Consider the following 17,138-nt stretch of genomic DNA (forward strand, 5'->3'; position numbering starts at 1 on the left):
TGCGAGCGTCTAGGCATCTACCTCGTCCGCTGCTGTATCCTCAGCCTCTGGCACAGTCCTCACCTTTAGTGAATATTCGTTGGGTGGTGGGACGTTTGCTGGATAAGTGGATGGATAGATGGATGGAGAGACGGATGGACGCACGGTTTGGACCCATGCAGCAAGAAAGACAGAACCTGAGGAACACTGAAAAATGAGGAATATTGGCCACAGTGAGCACACACAGGGACCCAGAGGGGAAATCTGAGAGACAGCAGCACACAGACGAGAAAGCACATCCCCGTACTGTCCACTTAGTAGGTACTTGTGCTAATTATTGCATTATTACTTCCCTACATCAAGAGTACGCCATGAAGACTGAGAAGCATCGTGGAAAATTCTTTATAATGATCTTCCTGTTTGTTTACCTTGCAACTGACAAATGCTATCTGATATATGTTATTTCTGGAGTCGTTTACCTGATCCTGGTCATCTGTGAGCGAACAGTGAGAGAGCCCATTGCTATAATAATTGTAAAAGCTCTTTGACTTTTACCTGAGTCTAACGATTTCACAGCAGGAGATTCCAAGTCTGGCTTTTATCAGCTATTGACTAAAAAATTAACAGGACTCTGGTACTTGTACAATTACTTAAACTTTTGCAGTTACGGAACTTTGGGGGTTTGGAGGTTAATGACTTAGTATCCATTCAGCAAATATTTATTTAGATGGCACTGTGCCACATACTGGTGCACAAAGATGAATAAGATATGCTCCTTGTTCTCAATGGCAACCATGTATGGCAGCAGCTTCAAACCGGGCATGTGTGCCCGTGGGGATACGCGAAGACTTTCCCAGGAGTACACAGGCATGAATAGTGCTAACAGCATTCATTTTCAGCTCCTCAAACTGAACTACCTGGAATGTGCTTGCAGGACAGTCAAGCCAGTTCTACTTTCCACTCCTCTTTCACAGTTACCCTGTTCCCACCGTACAAAAGAAAGACGTATCTCTTATCCATTCTGCGTATTGCATCTTGCTCCAGTTGCACTAATATTGTATATTGCCCCAGTGTGAAAAAATACCAAAGGAACAACTAAAAATATTCAAGGAAATCTCCTATAACTGAGGTACTGTAATGCTCCCAGCCATCTCATGAATAAATGCATTGTCAGAACATTTTTATTCTTTTTATTTATTTATTTATTTCTGACTACTGTTCATTGCGGTGTGCATTACGATGGCTTCTCTTGTTGTGGAGCACGGGTTCTAGGCACACGGGCTTCAGTAGTTGTGGTGCGCGGGCTCTAGAGCTCAGGCTCAGTAGTTGTGGCATATGGGCTTAGTTGCTCTGCGCCATGTGGGATCGTCCCAGACCTGGGCTTGAACCCGTGTCTCCTGCATTGGCAGGCAGATTCTTAACCACTGCGCCGCCAGGGAAGTCCCAAAACATTTTTATTCTTAAGCATAATGTTTTCCAAATTTGCAGTATACGTGTATTTTCATCAATTAGTTACCAATAGCAATTGCACTGTAAACCCAAGCTGGAAAAATATTTACTACTTAGAGCCTGATGTTAAGTAAATTTGTTAAATTAAAGATTCAATTTATATATCAATACTTATTTTTGTTTCAGAGAGATATGATAGGGTGATGATGAAAGAATTTCACACATCAAAATATATTGCATTAAAATAAAATTCTATGGGGAAATAGAATGGAAATGTAAGTTCTAGAGGGAAAAAATCAATTTAAAATTTTTGACTTAAAAAATAAATTATTCATGTGTTTTCTTAAACATGTGATTAATAGGTATTAAATGCCATTGGTATTTTGAGTCCCTTAGATACATTTAATGCATAAGAGTTATATAATGATTTTATATTAAAACACCAATATTCACAAAAATGCAAGACATTATTACATCTTTTGTTACCGTAGAAATTTGTGATTTTAGATATCAATTTTTAAAAGCATAGGGAGACCTATGCTTTTTCAAGACCTATAATTTTTTCAAGACTATTTTAAGAGTAAATGAACAAAACATGTGAAAATTACTTATATGTAGGAGCAAGGCCAGTGAACAAAGTTGTTATAAGGTGTTTTGGACAGTAGGATAGAAGCTTGGGTTGGGAATGGGGAGCTAGAAGAGGGAGCTGTCAGTTCTGTTTGGAGAACCAGGAAAGTCTTTCCTAGTAGATGGCAATGTTTGATCTCAGGAATAAGAAGTGCGTGTTTGTGTGTGCGTGCCCTCGCGCAGATGCGCGTGAGCCCACGCGTGCGTTTCAGACTTTACTAAGGTGATTTCACCTCACTCTTTTTTAGTTATAAAATTCTTTATTAAGATTCTTATGCAAAAACCAAGCATTATTCTAGATTAAGACATTGAAAAGGTCTTTTTATCAACTCTTTTGGGATGATATGGAAGATAATAAAGCAACTTTAAATAATGTGGTGTGTTAGTGAGTTAAACAAGGGTAGAAGTTTGTTTCTATCCTTTATAAAAGAAGTTTGGATACTGGCAGTCCAGGGCAGGCGTGGTGGCTTCACAAAATTAAGAATGAGTGACCCAAGATCCTTTCAGTTCTTCAATCTGCTATCACTGGGGTATGACACTTGTCCTCATTGCCCAGCTAGCTGCTGGAGCTCTAGCCATTCCTGCTGCATTCCAGACAGTGAGAAGGAAGGAAGGGATAAAGCAAAAGAAGCCTCTCCCAGATGAAACAGTTCCCTTTAAACAACTTTCCTTAAAATCCCACACAACATTTCTGCTTACATTTAATAGGTCAGAATTTAGCCTGATGATTCCACTTAGCTGTAAAGGAGACTCGGAAGTGTTATCTTTATTCTGGACAATGATGAGACTCCTCTAAACACTGAGCCATCCTAGCAGATCCAGAAATCAACCATCTCACCACCTCCACTTTCCTCGTCCAAGCCTTTATCAGCTTTTGCCTGGATAACTGCCCTCTCCCCCCACCTTCTACACCTATTTCTACCCTTATCCCCTACCAAAGTCTATTTTCAACATAGCAACCAAAGTGATCTTACTTACGGTTAAGCCATATAATTTCATTCCTCCCAAACTTCTGCAGTGGATCCTTATTTCTCTCAGAGTAAATATCAGAATCCTTACAATGGCCGGAAGACCTCACATGATCTGGTATCGAATTACCTCTCTAACTCCTTGTACCCATACTTCTCTTCCCTCGCTGCACATGGACCTTACAGCTGTTTGCTCCCCTTTGGGGGCCTTTACTTCAGCTGTTTTCTCTGGAACAGTCTTCCCTCATCAGCATGGTGAGCTCCCTCCTACCTTCAAGTCTTCGCTCTCATCTCACCTCTTACCCTGACTACTTTACCTTCCCCATCCCACCCCTCCAAAGACTCTCAAATCCCCATTATTCTGCTCTACTTTTCCTTCTTTCCATGCATTTGCTATCTTCTGGATGCTATACTTTTTTTCCCAAAGTATTTCTTGTGCTTATTGTTTATTATCTATCTCTCTCTATCCCTGCTACCTCTAGTTCTCTGTCTCTTTTGTTCACTGATATATTCCAAGCACATATCACAGTGCCTGGAACATAGTTAAGTGTCCAGTATGTCTGCTGAATGAAATCAAGTAATTTGTTCAGTTATATACTTAGCAAATTAATAGAAAGCACTTTCTCTGTGCAAGGCACACAGTTGAGTGGATACAAAAGGAACGAGGCAGGGTTCCTGCTCACATACAGTTTATAATCTAGTAAGAAGAACAGGAAGTACATACACAACTGTCACACACATCAACGGGACTGAGACCAACTGGCCTCAGGACTTGAGGAATGCCGAGAAGAAGAGCTATAGGACTCAGAGGAGAGCAAGTTCGCCTCCAACTGGACTCATTCCAGGTGGCTTTGTGGATGGAGTGTTTGAATTGGACTTTGGAAGACAGGTTTTAGTTTGATAAGGAAACATAGAGGAGTTTGAGGAACATAAACTACCTTGAAAGGCATGAAAGTGGCAAAAGGAAAGGACATTTTCATGTATTAATAATTTAATAATGTAAATAATAAGTTATAGTTTTATTAATATGGTGTCATTTATTTGGACTATAAGACCTTTGTAGGAAAGGAAAGGTAAAGGTATTCAATTATCTCAAACATATAGGAACAGAATGATAGTTGGGACAATTTATAGGGAGCACTGAATGCCGAGCTAAGGAGTTAAGCTTAATTTATCTGATAGGACACCAAGGTAGAGTTTGGAGCAGGGCATGGGAGAAGGCAGATGGCACAATCATATTGAAGTTAGGTGAGCTCCTTGAGGGCCGCAATTTTGTCTTATTCACCTTTAGACCCCCAGTGCCTGCCATGGCACCTGGCATATTAGGAGGTGTTCAAAAAAATATTAGTTTATATTTCAACCAATGATTAGGGAGATGGTAAAAAATTTTGTCAAATAAACAAGTCACATTCTGGAAGTTGTAGGGAGGATGAATAGAAGGAAGGATAATTAAGGATAATAAAGCACTAAAATATGGTCACTTCAGTGAAAGGAAGGGATGGGTATAAGAGACGCCATGATGGAAGAACCAACAGAACTCAGAGACTGTTCAGATGTGAGAGTCGAGAGTGGCTGAAGGATGAATTCTCCCCCAAGACAATCTAAATCTCCTCAACTCATAACACACTCAAACTACAAGATTTTTTGAAGTGACACCAAATTTGGAGGTATGTGCAAAGATTCCAGTGTGGATTTAGAAACTAACATCTAATTAAAACAATCAACCATTGACTTTTAAAGCAGCAACTATAGATGACTTGGGGGAAAATTAAGTATAACTGTAGGCGTTCATCAGTTTATAAATGTCAGGCCTCTGAATGCTTGGATGTGGGTGAACAGAGGTAATTCTTAGGAGACAGCAAGTGGAGGTGTGCAAAGCTTAGGTCTTGACGCCTGGCAGACCTGGGTTGAAGGCCTTTCTCAGTTACTGACTAAGCTATGTGGCCTGTCAGAGAAACCTGGGGTTTCATTTGCTGTGAGTTAATGATTAAAACAGTAGACAGTTATGTGAGAACTCAATGAGATCATGTAAAGGGCCTGGCACACAGTGGGTGCTTCAGAAATGTTAATCCCCCCTCCCTAAACTTCTCTTATTTTCTTCTTCTGCATCCAGTGGAGTACCCCTACCTCCAACACAATTCTGGCCAAAACATACTTTATTTATAATGACAGCTCCATGAAAGGTTGTGTTTGTAATATGTATGCTATTTTCTTTTATTCTGTGCCAGCGTCCAGGCCCCCTCCATTTCCTCCCATTTTTCTGGTGCTAACCTCCAAATATGGTTTCACCAGCAAATTTCCCAAGTATCCGTTTATTCTGTCTTCAGGAAGATTATTAATGAAGATGTTAAGTCAGGCTGGCATAAATAACAATGCTTAAGACAATTCTCCAGACGCTTTTGTTCCACTCAACAGGGATATGGCGTCATTTATCATTAGGTCTTGTTACAGTTTTCTGGCCCCTTGAAAAACTCACGTGAGGGCACTCATGTCACATCCACTTGAATTAGTCTTGCAAGTGAATGCTCATGAGTGACTGAATTAAATGTCACAGCAGGGATAGAACATCTGTTACATCACACTAACCTATCACTCTCTGCTCTCATAAATCTTTACAATCAAAACAAATTAGTCTAGTATGTTATTTCTCATAAACATTGTCTTTTGCTGTGTGTAGCTCATGCCCAAAAGGAGATAATAGACTGGTTGATAAAAGTAACAAAATCCATCACAGGTTCAAACCTGGTCAAGTGGTGCATAAGGAATAATGACTCCTTGGCAAAGAGAAATGAATGGCAATAGAGCAGCCTGTACAGAGAGTTGGAATAAGACTCCGCCTCGTGAAACTCATTCTACAAAGTCCTGGGGAGAAATCATGACCTGGTTTTAGAACCAAGAATAGTTGCAGTTTTCTTGAACTTGTTTTTTCCTAATAGACCCTAGATTGTGTCACTCCTGGGGGATTCTCTTTTCCCATTTGCTGAAGAAGTTGAGCATTACACGGATGGCACAGATATAGTGGCAAGAAGAGTGGGGCTGCATAATGATGGAGTAGTTTTCAGTGTCTGTCCTGGCTCCATCAGTCTCCGTATTATTTTCCTTCCTTCTTTCCCCTCACTTTTTTTTTTTTAATTTTTTTGCGGTACGCGGGCCTCTCACTGTTGTGGCCTCTCCCGTTGTGGAGCACAGGCTCCGGCTGCGCAGGCTCAGCGGCCATGGCTCACGGGCCCAGCCGCTCCGCGGCATGTGGGATCTTCCCGGACCGGGGCACGAACCCGTGTCCCCTGCATCGGCAGGCGGACTCTCAACCACTGCGCCACCAGGGAAGCCCCCCTCACTTTTTTTAAATTGTGGCAAAATACACATAATATAAAATTTACCATCTTAGTCCTTTTTCAGTGTACAATTCAGTGTACTAAGTACATTCGCACTGTTGTGCAATCATCACCCCAATCAAGCTGTAGAATTCATCTTGCAAAGCGGAAACTCTGTACCCACAAAACAATGTTGTGTTGGCCAAAATATTCTTTCGGGTTTGTCCGGAAGATGGTGTGGAACAACCCGAACGAACCTTTTGGCCAACCCAATAACTCCCTATTCACTCAGCTCCCCTGGGAACTTCCATTGTTTCTGTCTCCATGAATCTGAATCTGACTATTTCAGGTACCTCATATAAGCAGAATCACACAATTGCCCCCTACTTCTTTCAACTTAAGTATAGTTGATATACAATATTGTATGTTACAGGTGTACACTATAGTGATTCACAGTTTTTAAAGGTTATACTCCAGTATAGCCAATTACAAAATATTGGCTATATTCCCTGTGCTGTACAATATATCTTGTAGCTTATTTTAGACATAATAGTTTGTACCTCTTAATCCCTTTCCCTTACATTCCCCCCCCCGCTTCCCTCTCCCCATTGGTAACCACTAGTTTATTCTCTACATCTGTGAGTCTGTTTCTTTTTCGTTTTATTCACCAGTTTGTTGTATTTTTTTTTAGATTCCACATATAAGTGATATCTCTCCTTGTCTTTCTCTGTCTGACTAATTTCACTTAGCATAGTGCCCTCCAAGTCCATCCATGTTGCTGAAAATGGCACAATTTCATTATTTTCTGTGGCTGAGTAGTATTCCATTGTGTGTGTGTGTGTGTGTGTGTGTGTGTGTGTGTATATACACACCACATATATATGTATGTATATACACCACATCTTCTTTGTCCATTCATCTGTTGATGGAAACTTAGGTTGCTTCCATGCCTTGACAATTTAGCCTCACTTTTAATAAATGCTATCTTCCCGTATTTTTTATAAGTTTATAACACCTCTTGAAATAAAATGGAGAATGAATAAATAAATAAGAAAATAAAGGGAAAAGATTTCTTGGGGACTAGGAGAGTTCTGTTCTCTGTAAATGAAGTCAGTGGTAAGGCCATAATGTTTGCTAATATAGAACAAAACACAATAGGTTGTAAGAAATATTCATTATTTAAATGGTTAGCTAATGTTCAGACAGGCAGCATACTTAAGGTCAAAGGAGAGATTGGATGTAGTAGAGGTTTCCACAAAGGAAGAAATATCAAGATAGTTGAACAAGGAAGCAACTGTAGATTCAAACCCAGACCTAATGGGCTAAGTGCCGATATACTGATCACGAAGATTACTGACAGTGGTTCTCAGACTTTAGTGTCCACAATAATAAATCACCACAAAGCCACCAAAACAAGACTGCATTGACTGGGGCACATATCACACCAGAGGTTGTGAGGCCTGCCTCTGTTCTGTTGAGTAGTGTGATTTGGGATTATATTATGCACATAGCCCTACGGTATCCATTACTACCTACTGTTACTGCCTCACTTTCTTTCTTCTACACTGTTACCTGAATGCGCTTTCAAAACCAGACAGAGACAGGACTGCGGCTGCTAGAAATAGACCCGCATTCAGCCCTCTGGTGGAAGGTCAGCGGGGCCTTGACCCACACACACACTATTATTATAGCCTTGAGAATAGGCCTGCGGTTGTTTTATTTTGTATTTCTGCTCTGCCTCTATGTCATCAGGTACCAACTGGCCAGAGGGAAAATACTGGCCTCCACGGAGCTGTGTTCAGAGATCGGTATCTGGCTTCTCCCCCATTTATAGTTTTAATTTTCTTTCTTTCTAGAATATGTCTGTGCTGGAGAATCACCACTGGCGATCTACGATCGGCATGCTTCGAGAATCAAGACTTCTGGCTCACTTGCCAAAGGAAATGACGTAAGTGACGTAGAGATGAAACATACCGATGTCCACACATTAGAGATAAGCCGCTTTCTCTTGGGCTTGAGACCGCCAGGGTTAATGGCAGGGAGCCAGCCCGCTGTGCTTCCGGCCCGTGCTGCCTTGGTTGCCTATCAGAGGAGATGCGGTGTCAGTTACAGCAACCCAGAAACCAGAATCCCTCTGTGAACTCTGAAAGGGCCTGGAGAGTGTAGGACCTAACGTCAGGAAAAGAGATAATAAACAGCTCTCAGCTTTCACACTCTTCGGCATCAACGCTGTGCTTTGCCAAATTCCTGTCTTTTATGTTAGCAAAATTGTCCTCCTGTGTAGATCCAAATAATAAATATTTATCAAGAAGGAACACAGGAGTTCCCAAGCTAGATTGAAGCCTAGTTCAATAAAGCGTGTTTTGTTATTGCCAGTCTTAGCAAAAGGAGAAGTCAGGAATTCTTTTCTAAAATGTCTTTTGTTAAGTAACTGAATTGGCCCCAGCAATTTTTTTCACCAGGAATTTACCTATGTCTCTTGCATTTTAAACAGAAAGGGAAATACTAGTTTCCTGGTCCACTGTTTGTTAGCCCGGGTATTTAGGTCGAGTCCTACTAAATCTAAGACCATGGCCTCATTTCCAGCTGGCCTCAGTTTAGCTGCTGTACCATATTGGCCTTAATTTAGCTGCTGCACTGTCTTCCAAGGTCACCGCTAATTCCTATCTGTTTAATTCAAATGCACAGAACCCAGGGTAGCTAGGAGGGAAAAAGTAAATAGATCCCTGTACCATGTTTCTGAAGGGCAGAAAACTTAAGGTCAAGGACCACGTGGTGTCTCTCGGTAAAGCAGGCAGGATGCTCTGGGCTCGCACGTTTACCCCTGGCACGCTGATTCTATCTCATGCTGTTCCCTAGCACCCAGAAGAAAGTGGAATTTGTGGAAGGAACTTCAATTCTGATAACATTTTACCCCCGAAACCAAATAAAACCAATCCTCACACATGGAATAAAAACTCTTGCCTCTTACTAAAACAATACATTGCAAAGATCGAAAGAATTAAGTGCAAAAAGAACTAAAAACTAGAGCAAAAAATCAAGTAAGAAGGAGGAGGAAGGAAGAGGTGAATGGTAAGGAAGCCAAAGAAAGAGAGAAGAAGGGAAGGAAGGAGAAGGAGACAGGAAGGAATAAAACAACAGGAAAAAGGGAGGAGGAACCTGGGACCAGATTTGTCCCTGTAACGCCCTCCTTAATCCTGCTCATTGCTCAATTAATATTCATTTCCTAAGATACTTCTACTCATCCCTATGGATTCCAAATAAATATACTATATTTTATATGTTTTTGTGGAACATAGTGTTATAAGTTGCTTTTGCTAGAAGAAAAACTGTTATGCAATAATATACGTGAAAGGACTTTATAATGAAATTTACGGTCATCCTACTCATAGTGAGTATCCTATCCTCATGTAAATGCCTTCAAATCATTTTTCTGATTCTGAAAGACAGGTTAACCATACACACTAAGGAAAAAATCAGAAAAGTATTAGTTTGCACCATATGAAGTTGCTGTTTTTGAGAGCCCAGAACAGTAGAATATTGGCAGTTTCATATGATTCAACCTAATAGGAAGAAGAAAAATGAGATTACTGGTAATCCGGCAGTCCAGGAATAGCAAATGTTAACCTGGCTGGTTTGTTTCCTTTTAGTCTTTTTTTCAGTACAACTATATTTTAAAGAAATGGGGAAGTTATCTCATACAGTGTATGTCCTGCTATTTTTCACTTACTGTAAAGGTCTTTTTCCATATCATTAAACCTGCTGCTAAAATAAAGTACTGCATTCCATTGCATCAAATTGTATTGACTATTGCCTATTGTTGGGAATTTAGATGATTTCCAAATTTATGTCATTACAAATAATGCTTAACAAGCATCCTTAAACATATATTTTTATCCCAAACTACGATATTCTATTTTCTCAGAAACTGTTTGTGGTTAGGAGTTATTGATCAGAAAGAAAGGTGTGAATTTTTAAGGTTCTTGTTGTATACTATCAAATTGCTTTTCCAAAAAGCTGCATCTACCTGTTTTTGCAGATTTGACAGAGAGAGAGAGAGAAAGAAAGAAAGAGAAGGAGAGAGAGAGAGAGATTCATTGATAACAAATGAGACTAAAAATTTTTCATGTATTTACTGGCCACTGTTATTTCTTTAGAGAACAAAATTTTGCGTTTGATCTTTTCTTATTTTCTTTTGAGTGTTGTTATTCATTTGTAAGAAATTTTTGTATTTTAACTACAGTAACCATTTGTTATATGTTGTAAATATTATTTGAAGCTTTTAGTTTGCCTTTTAACCTGGTTCATGAAATATTTCACCTAACTAAAATAGTTATGTTTCCTGGTTATAAATTTAATAAATATTCATATTTTTAAAGAATTCATACAATATTAAAAATTATTTTTTAAGTGAAAATCATTCATAATTCCCCTATATGTCTTTCCAAATTCTTCTCTATGACCATAGAGATCATGTCTTACATACTTTGTATCCTGTTTTTAAACATAACAATAAAACATGGTATTTTTCCATGTCAATAAATATAGCTATACATCATCATATGAAATAATTGCATAGTATGCTTGTAACATGGTTCATTTAACCAATCTCCTATTTATGAATTCTTGTGATATTTTTCTCCCTAGAATGTTTCATTATTTTAAACAATAGGATAAACATTCTCATAACATATATCTTTACTAACTGTATCTTTACTAACATGTTCATAGTAAATTTGTAGATGAACTGTTGGTCAAATTATTTATATTTATTGCTTTTAACACTAATTCCTAAATTACCCTCAGGAACACTGCACCAGTTTACACTCTGGCTAACAGAGAATAAGAAGGAAGATTTCCCCATATCGTCAACAGCATTAAGTATCACAATCATTCATTAATTCATCATATTATTTAGCAGTTGCTTTTAATCCATGCCAATAAAAGTGTGGGAAATAGTATCACATAGCTGTTTTAATATTTTTTGTTATACTAAGAATATTTAATATCTTTTCATATTTTGGGAACATTTTAAAGTTCTTTTGTGAATTGCCTGTTTTCTGAGATTATTTCTAATGTCCAGGAGTAGATTAAAGATGTGTATGTGGCTTAAAAACAGAAATGTTAATGATGAAACTATAAAGCTTTTAGAATATAATGTAGGGAATATTTTCATCAGAGGTAGGAAGGATTTCTTAAATAGGAGAAAAATATTAACCTAAATAAAAATATTTTTAGGTTAAGCTATATTAAAAATTAAGACTTCCTTTCATCAAAAGACATCATAAAGAAAACAGAAAGGCCAGCCACAGAGTGAGAGAAGATATTTGCAACACATAAGTGACAAAAGACCATTATTGAAAATATATTAAAAACTCTTAGAAGCAATAAACAAAACAGAAACCACCCTATAGAATAGTAGGTAATGACTACAATAGAAACTTCACCAAAAAAATAGAAATGGCCAATAAACACATGAAAATATGTCCAACCTCATTAGTTATCAAGGAAATTCATATTAAGATTATAATGAGTTGCGTGACATTGGCAAATGGGCAAAAAAAAAGTAAAGTGTAAGACTATAAAGCAATGAGAACCTCATCTATTACTGTTTGGAGTGTAAATTTATACAACTGTTTTGGAAATAATCAGCAATATCAAAGAAATTGAAGATGAACATCTCTGATCCAATAATCTTATTCCTGGATATAGTCCCTAGAGAAACTTTGCACATGTGTAACTGGAGGTACATGAGGGTGTTTATTGTGTCATTTTTTCCATAGTAGTCAAAAGCTAGAAACTACTCAAGTTACCATCAAAAGTAGAACAGATAAATACATTGAAGTATAGTCCTACAATAGGATACAATATAATCAAGAAAATGGACGAATGACAGCTCACACATCAACTTAGGTGACTTTCAAAAATGTTAGGCTAAAGAAGCAAGTCACAAACTGATACTTATCACATAACTTAACGTGCGAAAGCAGTTAAAGTTAAACCGTATTATTTAAACATGCATACACAGGTGGTAAAATTGTTATAAGTAGCAAGGAAATTATTAAAACAAAGGTCAAGAGAGTGGTTACTTCAGGGGTTGAGGGGAGGTGGGGTTGGATGAGAGACACAATGAGGACCTTCTGGGGTACTGGCAGGCAACGATCTTGACCTGGATGGTGATTGTAAGATGTTTATTTGATATTTATTCATTAAATTGTATATGTGTACTCTATGCTCTCTACTTAAGTATACTTCATTTTTAAAGGTGAATTTTAAAAATAGGTACGGATATTCCTCCCATTGAGTACTTTCCATATGTGAGGATAAGCTCTGATTTGTTTTAGTTTTCCAAAATATCCCATTTTCCATATACCATCTGTTGACCAATATATTGCTTGACCACTGCTTTTGAATGGTGCCTTAATCAACTGTGATTTTTTTTTAAGTTCCAGTATCTCTTTCCAACCTATCAGTTTTGTCCCCTTGATGGGTCTTTCCATTCCACAGAATCAGTCGCTATTATTGTCTTCATTACTGTTACTATTATCATGCCCATTTCTCTCCCCATGCAAATCTTAAAGTTTGAGTTGGTTTGAACTCTATAAAAAGCACAATTCAAATGCCTGTGATTCTGTGAGTCTTTCTGGGTCCTCCTTAAAGCATACATTTCTCGTTGGCTTTCGATCTTCCCACCCATAGGAACCATGGGAATGTATAAACTGCCACAACTCTGTTCACCCATGGTTTCAATCTCTCTGTCCAGTCCTTGACATACATCCCATCCAAGGACAGAAACGATGGTGGGTGAAAGAATCACTCTCGGGCTGCAAGGACTGGGATTCTGTGTAATAAACAGAATCAGAGGCAGAAATGAGAGTCCAAGCCACCTGATGATGACAGAATCCATCACCCTCCTCAAAGGAATTTGCTTTGTGTGTGTGTTTTCTCTTTCATTCTTGTGGATGCAGACAGAATATTGAACAGCAGCTGGGCTCCTTGATCTTGGCAACAGACATCAACAGACAGAATGAATTTTTGACCAGATTGAAAGCTCACCTCCACAATAAAGACTTAAGCCTGGAGGATGTACACGACAGGCACTTTATGCTTCAGGTAAACAACAACAACAAAAAGAAGTCATTACCCTCACTGGGTATAACACTTAAGGACACGATCCATCATTTTAATGCATCTGAGAAGAAATATCTCCCATGGTATAAGCTAGAGCGGTGACCTACTTTATTAAAAACTTTGAGACATGAAATTTTTAAGTGGTTTCCAAGCAAGTAAAATCTGGGTTTCACATCAGTAAGTTGATAATATCTCATTTTTCCTTGTTTGGTAACTGCTTCACCACAACGGAGTTGTGTAGTTGCATGCAGTAAGAATCTACCACATTTTGTGCCTTGATATAAAGCTGATCACTGTCACACCTGTGCAATGCGGAAAACTGTTTCTTTAATACAAAAGTATATTATGTTAACTATAGTACTAACGAAAATTGAAAAATGAGTATCCTTCCTCTACCTAAAGCCTATTTAATTAAACCCTGCTTTCCTTCATTTTACTACCTTAACTCATATTTTCATCTGAGGCTCAGACGTGTTTACCTAGTCTTACCATTTTTAGGCAGCAATAAATAAATGATTTTAAGTTTAATTGAATGCATTGAATCATATCAAGCCCAACCCTTTCTGCTTCCTTCCATGGCAAAAAGCCATTTGTGAAAGTTAAGAAAGAACAAGATGGGAAGTGGACCTTGGAAGCAGAAGTCTGACCTGCTGTATCCAAACCAGAGCCTTTTGCTTGATCTTCCATTTTCTCTCATTTTCCTTCTTTCCTTTTGGCACAAAAGACTGAATGGGTGAATCCTGGATGCATCTAGATAGGCCAGCTTTAACCACGGACGTGGACCTGCACGTGGGAGACTGAACCATACTGTTTCTTCCCTTCCATGCCTTCAGGCTGCCTTCGGAAGCTGTCCAACTGCTCCATCCTTTTAAGGAAATACCCTCCTCCCAGCTGTAAAACTGTATCTCCCTCCATCTTTCTTCCCAAACTAGTCTTCTCGTCCCTGAGTGCCACAGACGCCTGATTTTAGAGACTCAAGCCTAGTTGTGACTAGCTGAAAGATTTGGCCTGGACACTTGCATTTCAAAAGGAAAGCTTGCTAACACACACGAATCCCTCAAGGGCGGAACCTGGAGAGGACTTCTGCCCCTGACCTACTCCAACATGTACTGGTGTCCCCATTCACCAGGAAATAAAGAACCAACCAGGTTTGCAACTTAATATGATTCAGGCTCTCCCAGACCCCAGCACTGCTAGCAGTTCTATGATCCCAAAGAACTCGGTCCAAACCAACAGACCTTGCTGATGGACGGGCACGCCACCAGAAGCCCATCTGGGCAGTGGGCTCTTTGCAGCTGGTAGTTAAGGGGGAGAACTTATTTCTCTGGAAATCCAAGGAAACCCTCCTAGGGTCAGCAGCTCTGACAAAAGCTGGTATCCCAGATGCAGAACAGTGTGAGCAAAGCCAAGAAGGCCCAGATTTATCTCTGCAAACCAAACACTCCTAGGCTTGATATGACTCAGCTCCCTGGCTGACAGTCTGAGCTTGTTCACACAGACACGGGCATATAAATGCAAACACAAATAATTTAATGTATGGACTCGGTCAGTGTGGCCACTGTGAGAGTGAGTGAGGTCCCAATGATCTCACTTGAGCCTGGCTGGGGCCCCTGCGGCCTCCCTGCCCACAAGGAGTGGAGCAGCAGGAACAGGCCACGGCTTTCCTTGGCCTGCCTGCCCCAAGTCTCCTCCAGGTAGCTCCGTGTCCTTGGACGATGGCTCTTCTCTCCTTCTCACTGCTATAAAGTGGGAGTTCTGAATGAAGGTTTTGTGCCGTGATGAATAAGTGCTGTTTTCCTGAAGAGGCACGTCAGGGAAGCCTCTATAAATACAGGACTGGTACCATGAGGCCGACTGGCAGGTCTGATGGCCCCTTGGGCTTGGGGTGCATTTGCTGCTCAAAGATCATCCTCTGACCCTCTCTCCCTGCCCTGTCATTTCTCAGATTGCCTTGAAGTGTGCTGACATTTGCAATCCTTGTAGAATCTGGGAGATGAGCAAGCAATGGAGTGAAAGGGTCTGTGAAGAATTCTACAGGCAAGGTTAGTAGTGACCCGACAGCTGACTTTTCATTGCCCCTTCTCCTTTCAGGCATTTATCCTAAGAAAACAGGGAATGGATCATCTATCATGACATTTGTTCTTTCATCAACTCGTTATTATCCCAGCCTTTCTCTTTTAACCCTCTTGCGAACCATCCAGCCCTTTTCTGGAAATAACTTGAAAATATTAATAAATAACACTGATTTACCATGGAAACAGGTAATAATGAGGTACAGTAAAAATGAGCAAAAGGGGGATATATATATATATAATTTGTTAATGGTTTTTCTCTGTGGATATAAGAATGTGCAGGACTGTTTGATTTTTACTCTGACCTTCATTTTTATGAGCTGAGCACAGCCTAAAGGCTAAATGCCATTTGGGATCAATGTTTTCCACTCTGACAGAAGGACTTTGACTTTTTTTGTATTCCTTTCCCTCACTTTCTTAAATAAAGTGAATAATGAAATAGAGCACAGCTGGCCAGTGTTCGTCCTCTCAAATATATACAGTGAAAAGACAAGTGGCCCCAAGTTAGGGTATAAATTTTAAGAGATTAACCTCATTCAGAAGTAAAGCAGTGAATTAACAGCAGGATCTTGATGTTGGGTGGGATCTTGGCCTTTAAACACAGCTTGTTTCTTCAGGCCCGGTTTCAGTGTTCGGGATGTTTTTTCAGGCACAACAGTGCCCTGATGTTAGTGACAGGATCAGGTCTGAGAGGCTGAGAACAAATAAAGCCTGAAGTGTCCCACATACCAGTTCTGTGGGGAGGTCAAGTAGCAACAGTGAGCCTTTTGGAGAAGCCTCCGTAGAAAGGTGTGTCAGCGACACTGAGATGGTCCCAAAGACAGAAGACAAAGCAGAACGGATAGGGTTCATGTGGGACCAGCAGGCTGTGCTCCGCATCTCTTTCCTTTGAGTAAAAGCACTCATGGAGCTCCCTCTCTGTGTCCTTTCACTTCAACTGAGTGCGAGTGGCTAGAAAACAAAAGGCCAGCTCTACTTGCCCATGATATAAAATCTCCACTGAGAGAAAAACAAAAGGAAATATGATGAACTTAGAGCAAGGAGGTTTCAGGTTAGATAAGATAAATACTTTCTTTACTATAAGATACAGAAAATATGGAAATAGCATAGCGAGAAAAGGGCTGGGATCTTCATCCTTGATCAAGCAATGATTCTACTCTGTCCCTCTTGGTTTTGACTCAGTCATGCGTTCTTGTTGGCACTGATTGGAGTTTAACCCTTTCGTTTGCTTATCTTGAGCCCTATTTGGATTATGAGCAGTTTGGGGCCTGGACCATGTCCCCTGGGCAGATGGTAAGGCCCACAGAGCTGGTGAGTGGAAGTTGTTAACTAAGTGGAATCAGTGGGATCTACCAATAAAGGTAATCTGTAAGATGTCTTGGCAAAAACTTGTCCTCATAATAATATGCACGTGCAGCATCATAAGATAGAACAACCTAGAATATTTGTAACTCTGATCACTAAAGGTGAGCTTTCAAACACTTTGCTGTGGCATGTTTCCTAGCAGAGAAAGGAGAATTCAGAGGGTATGTCGGGTCCTTTTTATTTAATAGCCTTATGGTCTAGCAGAAGTTCAGCTTATTTAAGAGAAGACCAGA

The 17,138-nt window shown here is 39.7% G+C and overlaps 2 protein-coding genes across 26 annotated transcripts in view; one reads left to right on the plus strand and one right to left on the minus strand.

Annotated features, from left to right (window-relative positions):
• The window catches only part of PDE7B (phosphodiesterase 7B), a 475,975-nt gene that overhangs the window by 446,412 nt on the left and 12,425 nt on the right, over window positions 1–17,138 (plus strand). For all 15 annotated transcript variants that reach the window (XR_012324855.1, XR_012324856.1, XR_012324857.1 and 12 more), the window contains 3 exons: window positions 8,194–8,285; window positions 13,306–13,450; window positions 15,414–15,510. Coding sequence is in view for 12 of the 15 variants with exons in the window: in XM_033867764.2 (XP_033723655.1) it covers window positions 8,194–8,285; window positions 13,306–13,450; window positions 15,414–15,510 (334 nt within the window). In the remaining 3 variants the exon portion in view is untranslated. The remainder of the gene's footprint in view (window positions 1–8,193; window positions 8,286–13,305; window positions 13,451–15,413; window positions 15,511–17,138) is intronic.
• MTFR2 (mitochondrial fission regulator 2) overlaps window positions 1–17,138 on the minus strand; it is a 233,444-nt gene that overhangs the window by 154,094 nt on the left and 62,212 nt on the right. The window contains exon 8 of one of the 11 annotated variants that reach the window (XM_073789639.1): window positions 8,312–8,419. The exons of the other annotated variants lie outside the window; for them this stretch is intronic. Within the exon in view, the coding sequence (XP_073645740.1) occupies window positions 8,312–8,419 (108 nt within the window). The remainder of the gene's footprint in view (window positions 1–8,311; window positions 8,420–17,138) is intronic. 11 annotated transcript variants of the gene reach the window in all.

The sequence above is a fragment of the Tursiops truncatus genome, chromosome 12 (genome assembly GCF_011762595.2).
Source record: "Tursiops truncatus isolate mTurTru1 chromosome 12, mTurTru1.mat.Y, whole genome shotgun sequence".
Classification (NCBI taxonomy): domain Eukaryota; kingdom Metazoa; phylum Chordata; class Mammalia; order Artiodactyla; family Delphinidae; genus Tursiops; species Tursiops truncatus.